This window comes from Anolis sagrei, chromosome 2 (genome assembly GCF_037176765.1).
Source record: "Anolis sagrei isolate rAnoSag1 chromosome 2, rAnoSag1.mat, whole genome shotgun sequence".
Classification (NCBI taxonomy): domain Eukaryota; kingdom Metazoa; phylum Chordata; class Lepidosauria; order Squamata; family Dactyloidae; genus Anolis; species Anolis sagrei.
The window spans coordinates 259,709,527-259,728,937 of NC_090022.1; the positions used below are offsets into that span (position 1 = coordinate 259,709,527).

Sequence of the window (19,411 nt, forward strand, 5' to 3'; positions counted from 1 at the left end):
ACAATGGGTTTTTTTAAGGTTGGAATCAAAGTTTCAACTGCCAAGGAATATTTGCAGAATTACAGTTGGACCAGTGACCCATGGCTGCCAACTGTTTTAAACAGCTGCCAATAAAATAGATAGCTCCTTAAAACTATTCCCATAGTCATAATCATATAATTTTATAGTGCCACAGTAATAAAGCAACTTCTATTGCATTCCACTTCTGCCTGCAGGAAGAAGTATTATTTCTCCCACTGCTTTTGTGCGATGCAAGATTGTTTTAGTTATCCCCAGAAATGAGGCCTCAAGCTGTGGAAAAAGGAGGAGGATGCTACTCCATGTAGTTTATATTAGTTATGGAAATAATCAGAGGTCAACAAACTACCGTGTGATCATGCCAAACAATTATAATGATTCATCATGAGGCGGGTGCTGCTCCTCTCCCAGTGCAAAGTGCTCTAAACAAAGCATCTGTGAGAGAATCAGAAAAGCTGTGAGCTAAATTGCACATTGGGACATTTATGCATGAATCAGTATTAAGTACTGCAGTATGGGAGGTCATCTGTAATCCCTCTGTCAGGGTTTGTGCTCAGTGATATTATTGTGCTATACTAAGCACAGCCAGAATCATCTCATTGCATAAAATGAAGTACCGGGTGGAGAAGACGACCACAGATGTCAAAAGCAGATTTGCTTCTCACGTGCTTCCCATTTAAAATCTGTTTGTGCTGAACTACTGGTGACTTCTTGTTATGTTCTGCTAACAGGATAAATTAAAGCAATGCATTCAGACTCTGGCATGATAAAAATACAACATCTTCTCACAGCAACCTTTCATATTTTTTTTGTCTGATTTCAAAATGCTACATTCCTTTTGTACCTCAATTCATACACAATTGGATGTGATTGTCTGATTATCAGTGTCAACTTTTAGTATTAAACAACAGGAATGATTCCTTATTTCTGAGAACCAGTGTAGCAGTAAGAGCATTGGATTTAAGTCCTTAGCACAATGCATTAAGCACTCTCGATATCACAACTCTTTTCATTCATGTAGTAGTATCAGTTTGCCAATCCATGGCCCCACAATTGTACTTCAGCACAATTTCATAATCCTACCTCCTCACACTACTGCTATTTCTTAATTTTAAAATATTTTTATTAGTAGCACAATTGTGCAATTCCACCATTTAAAAACCAAAAAGGCAAATCTATACACATAATAAAAGTGAAAATGTGTGTATGTGGCAGAGGTGTCCACTTATACAGACAGCTCCCACCTCCACAATGTGATCTCATGTATACTGGCTGAAGTTCAATAGAAAAAGGAGGGGTATACATATAGAAATAAAGAAAAACATGTTTTTCAGTGGTGTTGATAGAAACTGTATTCCTTTTGCACAAACAAGTTGCCTCCATTTCTGAAGGTTTTAGACCCAAGCCAAGTTTAACAAACCATAGTTTTTGTACATCTGAACTGAGAATACTTTAATAATTTCATTTGGTTCATATTCAGAAACAAACTGATTTACTTTGAATTTCTTGATTAATGGACACATATTAGGATAAAGTTAACTTTTTGATCCCACAGTTTTTAGAATTCAGTGATGCCATTCTGGGCTCAAACCTGGAAATAAAAATGAATATCTGAGAATATTTTATGTAGTAATCTACGTATTGGAGAAAATGTATACTAAATTATATACTAACTAGAGCAAGTAACATGGGAAAATAAATAAATTTCTATACATTTTCTAAAAAATATTGAAGCATAAAACTTTGATCAAAACTGAGCAAATAAATAAAAATCTGTCCTGGGAAGTGACTTTAGGTTGTTCAGTCCGATATTTTTCTCCAGTGCCATTTTGCTGCTCAAAGTCTTTTTCCCCACACAATTCGGACTATGAACTCTATCATCTGGAGCTACCATAGCAACTGCCTTTGTTGCCAGGGCATGATGGCAGCTAAAATGCACCATTTTCAGAGGACACCCCATAAGGACATTTCTACAGACTTAGGGATGAAGTTAGAGCGATCTTTTCAACTATCTTCGTAATGCAATCCATACTCATTTTCTCAAGCCATTCACTTCCATATTGATGTAAGTATCCTACTTTGTAAAGCAGTCCTCTGAAGGTGTCTTTGGAAGGGCTGTCGAATCCAACATTGACTTAAAGATAAAGACCCACAGCAAAACTGACCATGGTCTCTGTCCCTCACTTTTTAGCATCTGGACAGCAGGTCAAGCCAATATACGGCTCTCTTCCTAACTATATTCCTAACCATTCTCGGAAGGTGTGTTGGGCTTTATTAAGTGTGTGTTATTTTTGAATTTGCACTTAAATCAGTGCATTAACACATGCAAACCTCTGTCTTCTTTTGTCCTGGATGGTGGTTGAATTTGTGCATTTTTCTTTTTGATTATGTATAAACAGCAAGTTTAAATATATGCTGCTTTTTCAAATGTTTCATGTATTTCAGGTGAACAGAAATTAAATCCTCCCAAAATATGCACAATAAGAATCATAAATATATCAAACACATCATTATATAATATTTATGCCCACATTAGCAACTTAATGAAGACATGATAGCTAACATTTCCAGACGAAATTGGAACAAACATAAATAAATCCACAAGTAAATTCTTTTTACAAATTTATTCAAAGCTCTAAGATATCTGTAGTAATTTAACATCAGTATTTCAATATTACAACTTAAAACAATTGAATTGAGATAATTGTATTACATTTTGTTTCAGCATTGTCACAATACATAGAGCTGCATTAAGCTCAGAGCCACCAGCAATTCTTGCTGCAAGATCTACCCAACAGAGCATTGCTGCCAGTACCTAGGCATCTTCAGCAAAAGGAGCTGCAGGCATTCAGGCCAATTGGAAATGAGCCAAGTAGAGGGCATCTTGGATTCACAGCTAACTGTTCTCTATCTAGATTTAGAAACTACCAGCAATCTTAGTCCTAATTACTTAAAGGGAAGTCAATGTTCCCATTTACTTGGATAAGAGCTTAAATGCCTTAAATCCAAATATTTTAGATTCATTGCCGGACATTGTATTGACACATAAACTGTCTAAAATCCATAGTATGGAACAGGACTGGACACTTAAGATCTATGTATTCTGACATAATTGGCTCAGAATTTTTGGCTTGAGCTTGTTATTTGCTCAGCTTTTGAATGGCCTTTAGCAAAGCTGCTTTGTAGGTTTCCTTGGGTTCAGCATGTTCCTTAACAAAGGGAAGCTATAAGAACATGAACATTTAAAGAAAAACACTTCTGTTGAAAATGATAGGTGGAGATTAAATAGTCTCTTCATTACACATTGCTTCAATAAAAACAAAATTCTGTTCTGGTTTGGGCTTTTTTAAAATCTGTCTCATTTCTGTTGTGGGTTGAGGGGAAAAATTGAACACCCCCCCACACACACACACACACACACACACCTTTAGACACATACAGCACATAATTGGTTTTACAGCTACTATTTGTTACTTTCTGAGGACTTCTATGGGCCAGGAATGTGAATTAACAAAATGCCTGATCACCAGGCATGTAGCCGGGGGGGGGGGGGGGGGGGGGGGGGGGCTTGTGGGGCTTCACCCCCCCCCCCTGGAAATTCTCATGGTGGTTCGCGAAAAGGCCTTACTGGTGCATTATTTAAACTGTTATGTTTATTCATATCATGGTCTGATCACTATACTCAATATATCCAATATGCATGGGGGTATTGGGGTAATGATACAAAAGGTTTGCTAGGCTAGACCCTCTTTCACTCAGACTCAGCCCCCCCCCCCCGAAACTCATCCCCCCCCCGAAACCCCTCCTGAAAAAAATTCAGCCCCCCCCCCCCCCCCCGAAACGAAATCCTGGCTACGGGCCTGCTGATCACATTAATTTGCTATTAAAGGGCATTCAGAGAAGCACAGTCAGGATTATAGATATTATGGATATCACTCATACGACAAAATATCTGTTTGTTTTTTAAAGTAAGATACCCATTTCTAAAATCTTTTCGGTTTAGGACCTTATTTTTCTCTATATTGCCTTTTTTCCTTAAGAGACGAGGATGCCTTTCAAGATATACATGATCTGGATGCATATGATGTGGCTAAGTTTGAGTTAGTATTTGCTTAGTTATGAAAGCTCAAGTTCATCACTGCTTTTGGAAGGTAGAGAATATCACTATTGTAACATAGCTGCCATTTGCAGAATGTTATGTTTGGGGGGAGGGGTAACATTCTAATTTACTATGCTAAATCTCTTCCAGTATTCATCCTCAGTATTCATCCTCAATATTCTTCTGATTTCTTTTTTTTTTCTTTTCCTCCTTTCCCCAGAATGCTCTGGGCCATTGGGAATTGAAGGCGGGATCATTTCAAATCAACAGATAACTGCCTCATCCACCCACCGTGCGCTTTTTGGGCTCCAGAAATGGTATCCCTACTATGCACGACTTAACAAGAAGGGTCTTGTAAATGCTTGGACTGCAGCAGAAAATGACAGATGGCCATGGATTCAGGTAACAGATGGCGCTGTGTGTGTGTGGGTGGAAAGAACTCTTCTAGCCTCTGCTGCCAAAAGCATTTAAGTAACTCATGAAGACAAATGGAAAAACATTATCATGGTTCTTATTTGCAACCTGAACTGAGCCTAGACTGTTATGAGAAGGTGTTTCTATGCAGCTACTCTAATGCTTTCAAGCATTACTGAGTTCCACCTTATCAAAAACATGGCCACAAACATTTTCAAAGCATGGCTAACACTGCACAATGATGGGTAATAATGTTAAAATACACTGTTGTTTATTTCTGCTTTATATAATACTATATTTTTGTATTGTTGATCTGCTAACATTATCTACTGTGGAGAAAAATTTTACACTAAATAACCATCCCAATCTCATCTTATTATAGAAACTAAGATGAGACTCATCTAGTCAGTACTCAGATGGAAATTCATTAGAAAATACTGTACATGCAGATCTAAGAAATACTCCTGGTTGAAACTTTGAAAAATTATTGTTAGCTAGAGTTGAAAATACTGGGCTAGACAGACTAATGGTCTAATTGACTATGACATAGTGTCCTAGGTTTGTACGTATGTCTAAATAAGTACAAGATATCAACACTCGTATTCTTAACTATCCTATTCCAAGAACAATGATGTATATCTTCCTATGCTGGCATTCTCACAACGTGGTTTTATAATATACATTAGGAGATAATTGTGTTGTTTGAGATGTTGTTGCCCTTGAAATATCAACTTTAATTTCTTAAACTCCAAGGTTGCTTTGTTTTCAAAATGAAGACTTTCCTTATGCTAAGCTTTACTATTGTTGGAACAGGGCTTAGCAAGTAATGATTTCTCTATCATGAATATTCCCACCATCACTACCAGTAGCACTGGACAGCTCAGCCCATATTTTGAATTGGCTCAAAGGGGGGATAATTATTAGCTGAGTAGTGAACTACATCATAGCCTTATTTACAACATAGGAAATGAAATTTACTGCTTTATCACACTAGTGCTTTAAAGCTGGCAGCTCCACGCTTTGGGAGTCTTCTGCTACCTGCAGAATTCTGGGAAATGTAGTCTGGGAAGACAATGACTTCTGTAGCTGAGAATGCAAAAGGCCCTGCCCTAAATTACATTTCCCAGAATTCTGCAGGCAGTAGAAGACTCCCAAAATGCAGAGCTGCCTGCTTTTAAAGCCCTAGTGTGATAAAACAGTTAGTTTCATCACAATTTATCCCAAAGCAGTGCCATCCAGAGTAGATCTTTGCTAATGGACCTCTTTCTCTGTTCATGGAGATGGAGCTCTAGATTATTTTACAGAGCCTAGAACACATTTCCAGGAAACATGAGGTGGTAGCTTCAATCATTAAAAAAATGTTTTTGAACTGTAAGGAGATGGTAAGGAGACAGCTAAAAGTGATAACCCATCAACCCTGGAATTCCAGCAGATAAGTGATGTATTTGATATCTTCCCTAGTATTCTTTTAGATATGTTCTTCTCATAAACATCATGTGCCTTTAATAGTTGCATAAAAGACAAACATTCAGCAGGCATAGTTTTGTTTCCTCAACTCTGTCTTGTCTCCTCATAGGTATTCATTTGACATTATAGGAACAAAAAACTGGATAAGCTAAAACTTTGATAGAATTTGACTAGAGTTAGAATAATTTTACTTTTTTTTTACTATAACAGCTATCTTATGTGTATTGAATTCTTATTCTAGTGATAAGGAATAGGAAATATATATTCATTACATCAGCACATCACCAAAGGGGAAAAGGGTGTGCTGGAGCAATCCAAGGGGCGGTGGTAGCCTAGGGTGCAGTTGGGAGTATTGAATAAGAATATGGTGGAAGCTTAAAGAAAGATGAGGTGAAAGTTATGAAATCCATTCTGTATGTTTCATTTGTTGTATAATATAGAATATTTTTTCCTGAAAAGAAGATAGTAGATCAAATAAGTTTGGGAGCTGCTCCTGGGAAAGTTACTTTTTGGTCTACAATTTCCAGAAATCCCCACTCAGTATGGCAACTGTCCAAGCTGGCTATGAAATTCTGAGAGTCATAAATCCCCAAATGAGATATGTATAATATTTTACTGTTAGTCTCATATGATAGTGGATGATAGATAGATAGATAGATAGATAGATAGATAGATAGATAGATAGATAGATGAAACAAAATGACTAGGGAACATTCTCAGCATGTTACCTTTACTTACAATTCTTAACAACTGAAGCAGTGTTCAGGATGGGTGATTTTGACCATTCTCGGATGAGAATTTGCCAAAGCACTCTCCCTCCCACCATTCCACAGATAGAACTTGAGCTTTAAAAAAAGGAAGGTGGATAAAGGTGAACCTGTCAAAGTCATCCAAGGTTCGATTGAATCTTCAAAATATTGTTTTGAATTCTTGTTTATCCAGTCATACATGTTATAAATACTGAGCTGTCACCTCTTCTTTCTAACATGCTATGTTAATGACTATATGGAAAATACTTGATAGCAACATAATTTTAATCATTGAGAGAGAAAATGGCTATGTAATAAAAACTGTTCCTGCAAAATGCAAATTTACCTGACATTCAGTGAACTTTTAATTTAGAGCTTATTTCAGTATTCTAATTTCAGATATAATTTCTAAAAGAAAATTCATTGTAACGGACAATGCTCCCAGTGAATGTAATTGCTAGTAGACCTCTAGATACTTTTCTTGTGTGACCCATTGGTATTATCCATTACTCTGTGCATTTTCACCTTCATCTGCTACATATCAAATGAAAGATCAGGACAGTTTTTACATAACTCTTTTATAATATGCTGTTTCCACCATAGTCTTTAACACATACCATCCAATAAATAATGGATTGCTTGTTCCTGCATTCCCTAATCAACCTGAATACTGAAATCGTCATTCTGAATTTCCATTCCCAGTATGTAATTACTGCTGGAACTACAATGCTTGTAATTGGCTTGTCATTTAAAGGGTCATTAGTTATGGAATGAAAAGCAAATTAAAGATAGACTTAGGAATCGGTCCTTATTTAAATCAGTCCTTATAGATTTACTTGATTAATAAAATAGCATTCATGTTAAGCAGTTACGGCATCATTAGGAACACTGAGAGGCTTATCACACTAGGCAGTTGTCCATTTGAAAACCTCTTCTGCTGCACTTAAAAAGCTAGTGGAATAGCAATGTGCTCTTTCACAACATCACTGAAGTTGTGCTTCAAAAGTATTAGTTGAAAAGGTTGCTTTCTTATACTATAAACTCGACACTACACTTCATACAACTGTGTTTTCTCTGTCTCCTGCTTGGTGGTTGGTGGTTTTATTTAAGAAAAAGAAAAGGAACTTATAATCTGGCAATGGCACAATTAAATAATTTGTACTGATGCCATTATGGAAATCACCCACCCTCTAGTCCCCCCATACTGAGATGATGAATACGCACCACACCGCTTCCACCATTTTTAATGCTTTTTCCTATGAATCATCACTTGCCTGGTTCTGCTTTCATACATTACTCTTTAAATTTTGGAATATTTGCTCTTTATTTTTCCTTTAAACTCTTCCTGAACTCTTTTATTTCTCTAGGCACTGAATATAAAAAGGATTGCATTGGAATTGTACTGCCATGCTACTCCTCTTCTATTCTAGAGGATAAACCTTCAGCAGCTCATTTGGGAATTCTAGTCCTCCCAAACCAAACATCAGAAGGAGTCTGTTGTTTTACCTACTGGGAATCCTTGGAGAATCTCCAAGGAAGGAAGAATGAAACCACACCTACACTATGCTCACTATGTTCCCAATCTCATAACAAAGGGCAATTTTACCTTTGTATCCAAAGGGGCTACTAAACTATACTGGGACAGAGGTTCCTTGATTGATTATTTAGGCTATTTTAAGTGAGAAAAGAATCAGTTTCCAAATGACCTGTCAGAAAGACACAACATCATGCAATAAGCTCCAGACCATGATGGGGGTCAGCTTAGTACAAATGTACCATTGTTGTGTGTTAAGCTCCTACAAGATGTTACTTTGGGTTCAGTATGAGATAACCTCACTTTATGCCATTTTTATTTTAATAATTAGTAGTTATAGTAGCTTAATAGGATGCAAGTAAGATAAAATTTGGATTGAATCACAGCAGCTCACATTACAAAGACTAGCCATTTTAACTGTATAGATCAGGAGCCCCCAAACTAAGGTCCATGGGCTGGAGACAGCCCTCCAAGGTCAATAACTTGACCCCCATCCTAAACCTTAGACTTAGGGTTGCCCTGATAGAACTTGAAGGCACACAACAACAACAGTCCTAATTAACATGAGTATCTCATCAGCCAAAAGCAGGTCCACACTGCTAAGGTATACTGAAAGCGGGGTGAGCTTTGCAAACATCAACACCAAGGTTGTAGCAGATATATGTGTTAAGGAAAAAACTCATGCTGGTGATCATTATATGCAGGCGCTAATTAAGGTCAGTAAGTTTGGACCTAGAGCTCCATGCAGTCATGCTGGCCACATGACCTTGGAGGTGACTATGGACAACGTTGACTCTGGTTTTGAAATGGAGATGAGTACCACCTCCCAGAGCTGGACACGACTAGACCTAATGTCAGGGAAAACCTTTACCTTAAGTTCAGACCACATCTAGTGGAGTATGGCTGGATGTGTTTTAGGATACATGTGGGCTCTCTCCTTTGGGAATTGGCGAAGCCATTCTCTCTGTGTTTTGTGATACATACAAAGTCTATGTAAGTTTGTTACTCTGTAGGATTTATTTTTGATGCAGTGCTACAAGTTTATGTTTTTGACTCTGCTGGAAAAGAGTAAATTTCTCTTTCAGCTGTGTGAAGCTACTGTGTCTTTTTTGGGCTAGATTCCACATAAACTGCAACACATACTTCCCATTGAAGCTGGATCTATACTGCCCTATATTCCAGGATCTCATCCTAGATTATCTGCTTATCCCAAAATATCTGGCAGTGTTGACTCAAGCCCCTTCTATATTGCCATATAATCCAGTTCAAAGCAGATAATCTGGGATCGGATCCTGGGATATAGGGCAGTGTAGATCAATTCTGAAATACTGAGAAGTTTATTTTGGTTAAAATTGTTCTTCATTTAAATATTGTATTGTTCTTTTATTGGTTTTTTGCACTACAAATAAGATTTGTGCAGTGTGCATAGGAATTCATTCATGTTTTTTCAGACTATATAGTCTCCCCCCTCTCCCGAACAATCTGAGGGACTGTGAACCGGCCCTCTGCTTAAGAGGTTTAAGGACCCCTGGTCTAAATTCCTAGAATGGTCACTCAAGAAGGAATGCTCACTGTAAAGACACCAAACAATACCCAGATGCATCCATCATCATTATGAACTAACACCAGAAAGCCACATTGTAAGTAGAGAATCTGAACATCAGAAGGCATTTGGCTAACTACTAGGGGAGACCAGAAGACAAATAAACATAACACTGTGTATACTGATGCAACTGGACTCAAGTTGAAATAATGTGAAAAGAAAGTCCAAAATACATCCAATGGTAATATGGAATTTGAGACACATGAATCTAGGCGAAGATAGAAATTGAATTATTAAATATTGCAATATTTAGTAATAGGATATCTTCAATCATTAATAACAGTCAAAGTATGAGGGTTCAAAATGCCCATCTCTCATTTGAGCCAGGCTTTTATAAGCCTGCAAATTTCACAGCATCTCTACTGAGTTTAGCATGTATTTGCCGCATGCAGCCAGCATTGTCATTTATAGAAGTCCTTCCCCTCAGCTGGGAAAAGAAAGCCCCATAGGTTGTAAAAAGTCAAGGAGAAGGATGCAAAAGGACTTGACTCACTGAAACTGCTTCCAGACATTGATCTGTAGACCAGGAAATCCATTGGTCCCTAAGGCTCCAGCATGTGATAGAAGACTTTGATCCTGAAATGGTGCCTCCCTTTCTCTCCATGTAAGATTCATATATCTCTTGCTCGTTGTTGTTTCTTGAGCTCAAGCAGTTCAATACTCTGATGGCAGGGAATCGGAGAACAGTGAAATACATCTTCATGTTCTGCAGAAAAAAGATATTTTTGCACTGGCCAGAGGTAAAGAGTATATTCAGCTTCTGATATTTCCTCCTTTTGAATTAATACTCATATCCCTTATGACATATCAAGTACCATATTTACTCGAATCTAATGCTCACCCTTTTTGGCTAATTTACCTCCCCAAAATTAGAGTATGCATTAGAGTTGTGTAATATGGTAATCTTAGTGCTAAGCCAATGCAAAAGAGGGAGCTCCTAGTTGAGGGACATCATCTCTAATTCAATTGCCATGGCTCAATTCTATGCCATCCTGGGATTTGTAGTTTGGTGGGACATCCACATTCTTTGGCAGCCCCCTTGATCCCAAATTACAGCCACCATGACCCCATAGCATTGAGCCAGGGCAATTAAAGGGGATATATGTTATTTGGGTTGTTGTAGGTTTTTCGGGCTGTATGGCCAAGTTCTAGAAGCATTCTCTCCTGATGTTTCACCTGCATCTATGGCAGGCATCCTCAGAGGTTGTGAGGTCTGTTGGGAACTAGGAAAATTGGATTTATATATCTGTGGAAACTCCAGGGTGGAAGAAAAACTCTTGTCTGTGGGAGCTAGGTGTGAATGTTTCACTTGGCCACCTTGATTAGCATTTGATGGCCTGACAGTTTTTAGGTGTGCCCTGTTACTGCCTGGGGAATTCTTTGCTGAGAGGTGATTAGCTGTTCCTGTTTGTTTCTTCTCTGGAGTTCCCCTCTGTTTGAGTTTTCTTCTTTATTTACCTTTATAATTTTAGAGGGTTTTTTATACTGGTAGCCAGATTTTGTTCATTTTCATGGTTTCTTCCTTTTTGTTGAAATTGTCCACATGTTTGTGGATTTCAATGGCTTCTCTGTGTAGCGTGACATGGTTCCTTGCTAAAATTAGTTAATGAAATATGAAGTTACAGTTTCTTTTGTTCCATTAGATTGTTCTATGCTCATTTGACTATTCAACCTACTTGCAACAAAACTTCCTTGTATTTACTTAATTATTGATTGTAAAAAGATAGATCCAGTATAATAAACTAAAGTAGGTTTGCTGCGGAAAGTAATATATAACATCTGTTTGGAAAAGGCTCTCTTCTTTCTATTGCCAAGAATATTTTTAGAAGGAAATATATTCTGCTATAGAAATTAACATATTGGACAATGTGATTAAGAAAGGATAGATAAATCACAGGAGGATCTGAATTATTTTTCATTTGATTGATTTTTTGTTGTCAAGGAAATAAACTATATTGCAATTTTAAAAGTGAGCCTTCACTAGGGGTACTGCTGCATCTCAGTTGTAGGCATAACTGCATATTGTTTTTTCAGATATCAAGTATAGTTTATAATGGTAATTTTTTGTAAATACATTTGCGGTTTAAAAATTAGGAAAATACTTGGCTTTTACTATCAGAACTATGAAGAATTGCATGGTATTTATGTTCTGAATTTAGACTTTTTAAGAGTCATGAATTGAATTCAACAATCTTCCAGTATATTATCTTAAAGATGCACAAATTTGACTCTACTGATCATATTTTTGTTTAACATTAATTTATAAGCATATTAATATATACAGGCCATCTAAGGATAAAACTTCATGGGTCCAATGCATGTGGGCTATAGTCTATGACATTATGTGCCACAGCAAGTGAGATGCCGCAAGGCAATGGAAGACCTATTAGGTTAGGCTCCAGCACCCACTCAAATTTTATTGGTGGGAAATTATATGCTGTCCTCAATGAATACCTCTCAAAATGGGATAAAAATCCCATTTTTGCCTTGCTATACATCCCCAGTGCCCCCTGGAAGGGAGAGATGGACAATTGCATTACAATTTGGCCCTTTCTCATTGTTTTGGGTTGTCTGTTTTCCCATTAAGGAGTATGTATGCCTAAATGGATGTGTTGAATTTGTAATGTTTATCTTTAAGTATTTTAAGGTATTTTAATTACTGTGTTCAATGAATGTGTGTTTTTATATGGCAGTATATAATTTGTCATATTTTTAAGACATTTTATGATGTTGTAAGTGCCTTTAATTTCAGCCTTGGGGGGAAAAGAGAAGATACAAATACATGTAATGCAATTAATTGATCTGGAATATTATGTGATTCTTAATGAGAATATAGATCTCAACAAAAGGTTCCCAAAATATCTTCAGAGAACATTGGCTTCAGAATGGATCCAGTTATGCTGATGATGAATAGCATCAGAGACAATGTTCAAAATGTTTAATATACAAAAATGTGTTTCTTAAATAAATAGACAAGACTCTTCACAGTTCAACTTTGAGGAAATGACAGGTTTTTTTTCATAAGACATTTTCTACACATAAAAAGAAAATATCTGTAAGAAAGATAAAACATCTGTTATTTAGCATTTTGGCTTGGTTTTTGTGTGTGTGTGTGTGCAGAAAATGCTGTTTCTGCACACATAAACTCCAAGGTCCTAACACAATAGCTTTTGAATTGCTAATATTCTTTAAAAATGGCACAATTTTCAATAATTTTCTTATAGCAAGGAAAAATGGTAAAGTTATCAGTTCTTGGCTGTGATAATGGAATTCATGAATATTTACATCCCCTAGTAGTGAAACAGACAAATCAATACAGGAAAACTAAATACTATTATGGTTTTGTATTTAGTTTTGGGCCTCAAGAAGACTTGCATGTTTAACTGTTGAACACTTTCTAGTTCAGGTATTCATTCTTTTAAAGGGAAGGAAGGAAGTTGCACCATATTGCTTGAATATATTGCTGACTTGGAACCAGCAGGGGCTATTCAATCATCAGAGTTTGATTCTTCCCTTGGACCAGCCATAAAATCATTTCAGAAAAATAAGGAACTCCCATTCAGATTTTAAATAATAATCAGGAAGGATCAGACAAGTCTCATGCATGAAACAATGCATAAAAGGGACTGAAGTACTAAGCTGTCACACCACTGATATTCGTGGTATGGGGGAGTGAACGGCCTTGTTGGCCCCAGAAGGAAAGGAGGTCAAGTGTAAACTTCTGGCCTGGTGCAGAATACCAATGTAGATGTGAGAGGATGTCACTTGGGAGCTTATAAGTATGCTCTGCTTTCCTCACTTTCTCTTTCCATTGGTGACAGTTGGATATAAAGTTTAATTTGTCTCTCCTGGCTTGGTTAAGGAGGACAAAAGTATTGAAGGATGCACCATCACTAATTGGAGTGCATAGTTAGAACAGTCTTTCTTCCAACCATGGGTGTTAGGACAGCTAACTTTGCAAGCTTGGTGGGCAATGTGGATCACCCAAGAGTTCCAGGGTGATAACGTTGGTTTTTTGAGTGGTAGGACAGAAATTCAGTTGAACTTGCCCCCCACTTACTTTGCATGCGGGTGGTCTGGCAGCATTGTGGGCTTAAAGATCTATCTATATGGTGCCATGTCACTCTCACTCAATCAATTTGTTTGCACTCTGGGCCACATTCTTGGGGCCTCCTTCAATCCTATCACTCTTCACTATTTTCCTTTTTGTGACTGGTCTTTTTTTGCATCATTTGTTCAGGAACTGTAATTAGCCTATTTCACTTGGCATTGGAAATTCTTATAATTTACTCATGTATATACCACCTTTTCCCTACCGTTGGAACTCAAGGCTTCTTACAGAAAATTGAAACAAAAACAGATTTAAAACATACAGATAATATTAGGAAATGTTTAAAAGTTGTTTTAAAAATCAGTAAATCGAAGTCCTGCTTTTTCTGCATGGCAGGGAGTTGGACTAGGTGGCCCATGTGGTCTCTTCCAACTCTATTATTGTATGATTCTATGATTTCAGAATTCATTAAGACAAGACATAAAAAAAGATATAAAAAGTCAGGGCATAAGAAAACAAAACAACTTAAGAAGCTGGTTCCATTTATCTGGTCTGTTCTGGGCATTAAACAAAGCTTTAACTGCAAGTAATGTTGACCACATGTTGTTTCTGCCTCCACTATGTACTTCTTCTTTTTTTTTAAAGCAACCCCAGGCTTCAATCTCAAATGAGAACTTTATATATGTTGGTGGATGCATCCATCAACCAACTCCAGGTTTTTACCTCCTAGTGGCCCCCTGAAAATGCTTTCAGCTTTTGAAGTTTTTTTCTGCCCAAGGTCAGTAACCACTGGGTGAGGCAATTTTATGGTCAAATACTAATGGACTAGAAAGTTAAAACATTTCTTTTTAACAATTATATTGACACACTGGAACATGTCCAGAGGAGAGTAGTCAATTTGGCAAAAAGTCTCAAAACAAACTCCTGTGACAAATGAATAGCTTAGGGAGCTCAATAAGTTTAGCTTCAGAAAGAAAAGATTGAGAGGTGATGTGGTAGCCATCTTTAAATATAAGGAGAGATTTTGAAGATGGAACAAGCTTGTTTAGTGTTGTTCCAGAGACTAGAATGAGAATTAACTAGAATGAGACTCTCTGAGTTGCTGTGAGTTCTCTGGGCTGTATGGCCATGTCCCAGAAGCATTCTCTCCTGACATTTCACCCACATCTTCGAAATTGTGAGGTTTGTTGGAAACTAGGCAAGTGAGGTTTATGTATCTGTGGAATGTCCAGGTTGGGAGAAAGAACTCAGGACAGTAAATAAAGAGCAACATCCAAAAAAGGAGGAATTCCAGACAATCAATCAGGGCCAGCGAACACCTCCCAACAAAGGATCCCCCAGGCAGCAACCAGCCAGGCTTTGAAGCTGCAAGGACATTGTTATCAAGGTGGCAAATTGCAAGGCTTACTAAATAGACTGAATTTCTTTTTTATGAAATACATCTGAAGCTTTTTATCCAGAGTCCACTATAAACACTGTAAGTTCTTGCTCACAGATTGGTATAAATGGGTAGCATTTAGAAATCTTTTATTATTGACAACTTTTTCATGACCCCAACATTGATCTAAGAGGAGACACTATTTGGGATCAGGTCCCACAATTTAAGAAGCAGTAGACTCGATGGTCTTTGCAGCCTCATCCCAGTCTATGATCTTTTGACTCTTCTTCCCTATACTTGTTTCCCATAAAGCCACAGCAGGTGCATTCAATTTATTTTATTTTATTTATTTATTTTTAAAAAAGATAGAAAACAACAATGATTAACTTCATGTGTAGTTTGAGTCAAACCTTTGAATAATGTTGGTCAAGGCATCTGCACTGTGATATTTTTACCCAGTAGGTGATGAAGACAAAAATCCTAATTACAATGCCAGCGTTCCTCTTGAGACTCATCAAGTTTTCTTTTCCCCTCTGCTTTACTCTATATAACATGTTCCCAAACAAAATGCTTTCAATTTTTAATGAGACGTATTGTCTTACATCCTCTACTGAGCAAAAAAGAAGTACAGATATTGTTTTTTTATGCCTTTAATTCACTTTGGATAAGGCTCATAAATTGTCAAGTGGTTTTTGTTTTCATTCTTTTTTTTAAAAGAATGCAGGAGAAATCTCAACATCCTTAACTTTTCTTTTTGACAGTTGTTGTGATAACAAGAAAGACTATAAAACAGGCTGAATGTGAAGTTGGCTGTTCATGTGTGGGAGAGATTTTGTCTTTATCTATTTTCCCCCAAAGGAAAACGGAGGAAGGCAGATTTCTTCCATTTGCTTTCTGTACCCAAGCTGCTTTGGGGAATTCTGGAAGCAAAATTTTTAAAAAAGTTTTTAAAGTGTCATTTCTTACCTTTAGTCTTTGGTTTCTTTGGACTTGCTCTTTGCACACCACTCTTAAGGAACAGTTCCCACTGAATTCCTCATAGGCAACAGAATAGGAATGAACTATGGTGGAGATTATTCTTCCCTGGATGGAAATGAATAGATATCAGGTAACAGTATTCTATCAGAAGCAAATTAGAACATGTAATAAAATGGTGCAAAGTTCTTCCATTTACAGTGCCAGCTATTCTATTCCATTTGCTCTTCTGTGTGGTTTGTGTGTGTGTGTCAGGAGGGACTTGAGAAACTGCAAGTTGCTTCTGGTGTGAGAGAATTGGCCATGTGCAAGGACGTTGCCCAGGGGACGCCCGGATGTTTTGATGTTTTACTATCCTTGTGGGAGCCTTCTCTCATGTCCCCACATGGGGAGCTGGAGCTAACAGAGGGAGCTCATCCGCACTCTCCCCAGATTCGAACCTCTGACCTGTCAGCCTTCAGTCCTTCCGGTACCAGGGTTTAACCCATTGTGCCACTGGGGGCTCCTTCTATGTGGTGCTCTGCCCCTACTCCATCAGTAGCCCATCACTCTTTCTTATCCTAAATCTTTTCAGTGCTCCTAGAAACCTTGTGACTCATGCTAACATCTTCCCCCTTGGATTCTCATGAATGGGAATCATGTGATCTTCCAGAGATTGTCTGCCTACACCTTCTAGCATCTCTTAGTCAGCATTGTTGATAATGAGGAATAAAGAGATTTAGCCAAATCTGGATGACCATATGATTTCCATCTCTGGTGTAGGTAACATAATTAAGACTACATAACTTACTGCACCTTCATTCTGCATATTGAAATTTATGAATAAGAACATAAAAGCTGTTCTTGTCTCTCCTTCAGTCATGAAGGAAGGCATAAATATGCCTAGCAGCTTAAAACATGGACACACAAGAAGATATGGCTCTCCAAATGTTGTTGAAATACAACTCCCACTTTTCTTCAATACGAGAACTGAGAGAAAATGTAGTCCCCCAGTGTCTGTCGCATCACCTGTTCTCCATTTCTGGTTTACTGCTTCAAAAACTCCAATGGAAAATGCAGCACTACATTTTATTAATTGATTGATGATTTGTTGAGATTTGTATTCTTCTTGTCTCCCCATATGGGACCCAAAGCAATATGTAGGAAAAGTTAAAACACAATAACTAAAGCAATAATGTGGCACAAAAAATTAAAAGGCATTATAGAATCAATTAATTTAAAATATTAATTTTAAACAATTTAAAAGTACATTAAACTCAGTTACATACATTGTAAATTCTTTACTCTTGGCAGTGAACTGGTGAAGATATGTTTAAGTGGTGGTGGAAGCTCCTCCTTTGACGGCTTTTAAATAGAGACCCAATGGCCATCTGACAGGGGTACTTTGTGTTTTTCTTGCATGGTAGGGGGTTGAATAGATGGCCCATGTAGTCCCTTCCAATTATGTGATTCTATTAATGTCTTTGTCAGCTAGCAAAATAGGAAAAGAGAAGAAATCAACCAAGCATCCCTTTGAAGTAAATGGCAGTTAATTAGAAGAGGCTCTCCCATGTCTTGTGAGTTTGGTGGAAGAGGGAGCTAGACCACTGTTTGGAACCCCTCCCCCCCAAAGATGTCATGGTATAACGAGAACTAATTGATTATTTGTTTAATTAATTGGAGGATGTAGTCTCAAACGATCTTCTGTGGCGGGGGGGGGGGGTCCCTTGATTCAGCCATCCCACCAATATATAATGAGAGGTATTTGTTTAATTAATTAGAGGCTGTAGAGACTCTGCCACCAATATACAATATTCTGAGGAATTTTTCCTATGGAATCAGGCTACCACCAAAGTCAAAAGGAGTTTTCAGTTGTTGTTTGACCAAAGTTTTAAAAGTAAGCTGGATTGTGCTGAATTCGAACTCAGGGCGCAGAACATGGAGGTGGATAATATTGAGATTTCTTCTAAGTAGTTGCTGCCACCAATCTGGAAACTCTGTTTCCCTAACTTTCTATAGAACTTCTTCACACAGAGGCACACTGGGACAGTTGTTTGTTAACAAAGAACAAAAATGTTTATTTGTGTGGTTTTCAAAAACACAGGCACTTAAGCGTAATGGTTGCAAGAATGAAGCTTATTTGGTTACTTTAAAATAGTTCAATATTTGGCTTCCAATAACAACTCTTAACTCCCTCAGGAAACTAGCAGACTTCCTCGTGACTAGAATCATTTCACTTCAAACAGTCCTTTTCCTGGGATCTGTTTATATTCCCTATACCAGCTATTCTTCCCTAATAGCTCTCTGAATTCTCTAACTCTTTTGGCTTCACTAACTTCCACTCTCCTTCTCCTAACTCTCTCTTAACTTCTTCAAAACCCAGAATCCAACTCCCTGTCAGATTTCAAAAAGCACTTCTTAAGGCTCTCTTTTTTTCTGCACTTCAACCAAGCTCTGCCCACTTTCTCCCAGCCAATCACAAGGGTTCTCCACATTTTCCCCAGGCTGCTTCTAAGCTCCGCCTCCACTAGGAAATGATTAATCTAAGATGGCTGCTGCCTTTGAGTACCATTACACAAAATGGCTGCCAAAAAACTGGGCCTATTCCTGAGCTTATTTCTGGTCTAAAGGTAGGCAATTCATCACACATGGCCACCCAACAGATGGCTGGGGCTATGATGGTAGAGGAGTTCATAGGGGACTGCCATTCCATGTCCCAAGGCTGCCTGAGCCTGGGGAAAGTGAGATGGCAGTCAAGACAGCTGCCTGCCCCTTTAGTTAGCTTAATCTGGGTAAATGCCACATTAAGGTGGTTTTGCTCAGGGGTAAGCCACATCTGGTATATGTGACATTTAGCCAACATGGAACTTTTCTGCACAGCAAATTAGGTGGTCATTGTAGGCATGAACCTGCTGAAGAATGTACTTGAGCAGCCTCTCATGGGCTTTCAGATCATTTGAACCTACTGCATATACTCATGTATAAATCTAGAAATTTCAGTAAAAAAACTATTTAAAAAACCCTGAGTTGACATACATGGGTTAATGTACCTTAATTTTACCTAAATGCCCTGGAAGTTACCAAAGAGTAACTTTGGAAGAGGCATCCCATAGAATTGCCTTGCAAATTTGTAAGAAAACAATT

General features: G+C 37.8%; 1 protein-coding gene and 1 long non-coding RNA gene across 3 annotated transcripts in view; one reads left to right on the forward strand and one right to left on the reverse strand.

Annotated features, from left to right (window-relative positions):
- EDIL3 (EGF like repeats and discoidin domains 3) overlaps window positions 1-19,411 on the forward strand; it is a 325,907-nt gene that overhangs the window by 220,744 nt on the left and 85,752 nt on the right. For both annotated transcript variants that reach the window (XM_060761741.2, XM_060761742.2), the window contains one exon: window positions 4,338-4,519. In XM_060761741.2, coding sequence (XP_060617724.2) covers window positions 4,338-4,519 — 182 coding nt within the window. The remainder of the gene's footprint in view (window positions 1-4,337; window positions 4,520-19,411) is intronic.
- LOC132767127 (uncharacterized) overlaps window positions 9,752-19,411 on the reverse strand; it is a 36,445-nt gene continuing 26,785 nt past the window's right edge. Inside the window, exons 2-3 of the long non-coding RNA XR_009630601.2 lie at window positions 16,280-16,396; window positions 9,752-10,590 (exon numbers count right to left, since the gene is read on the reverse strand). This is a non-coding gene — a long non-coding RNA (uncharacterized lncRNA). The remainder of the gene's footprint in view (window positions 10,591-16,279; window positions 16,397-19,411) is intronic.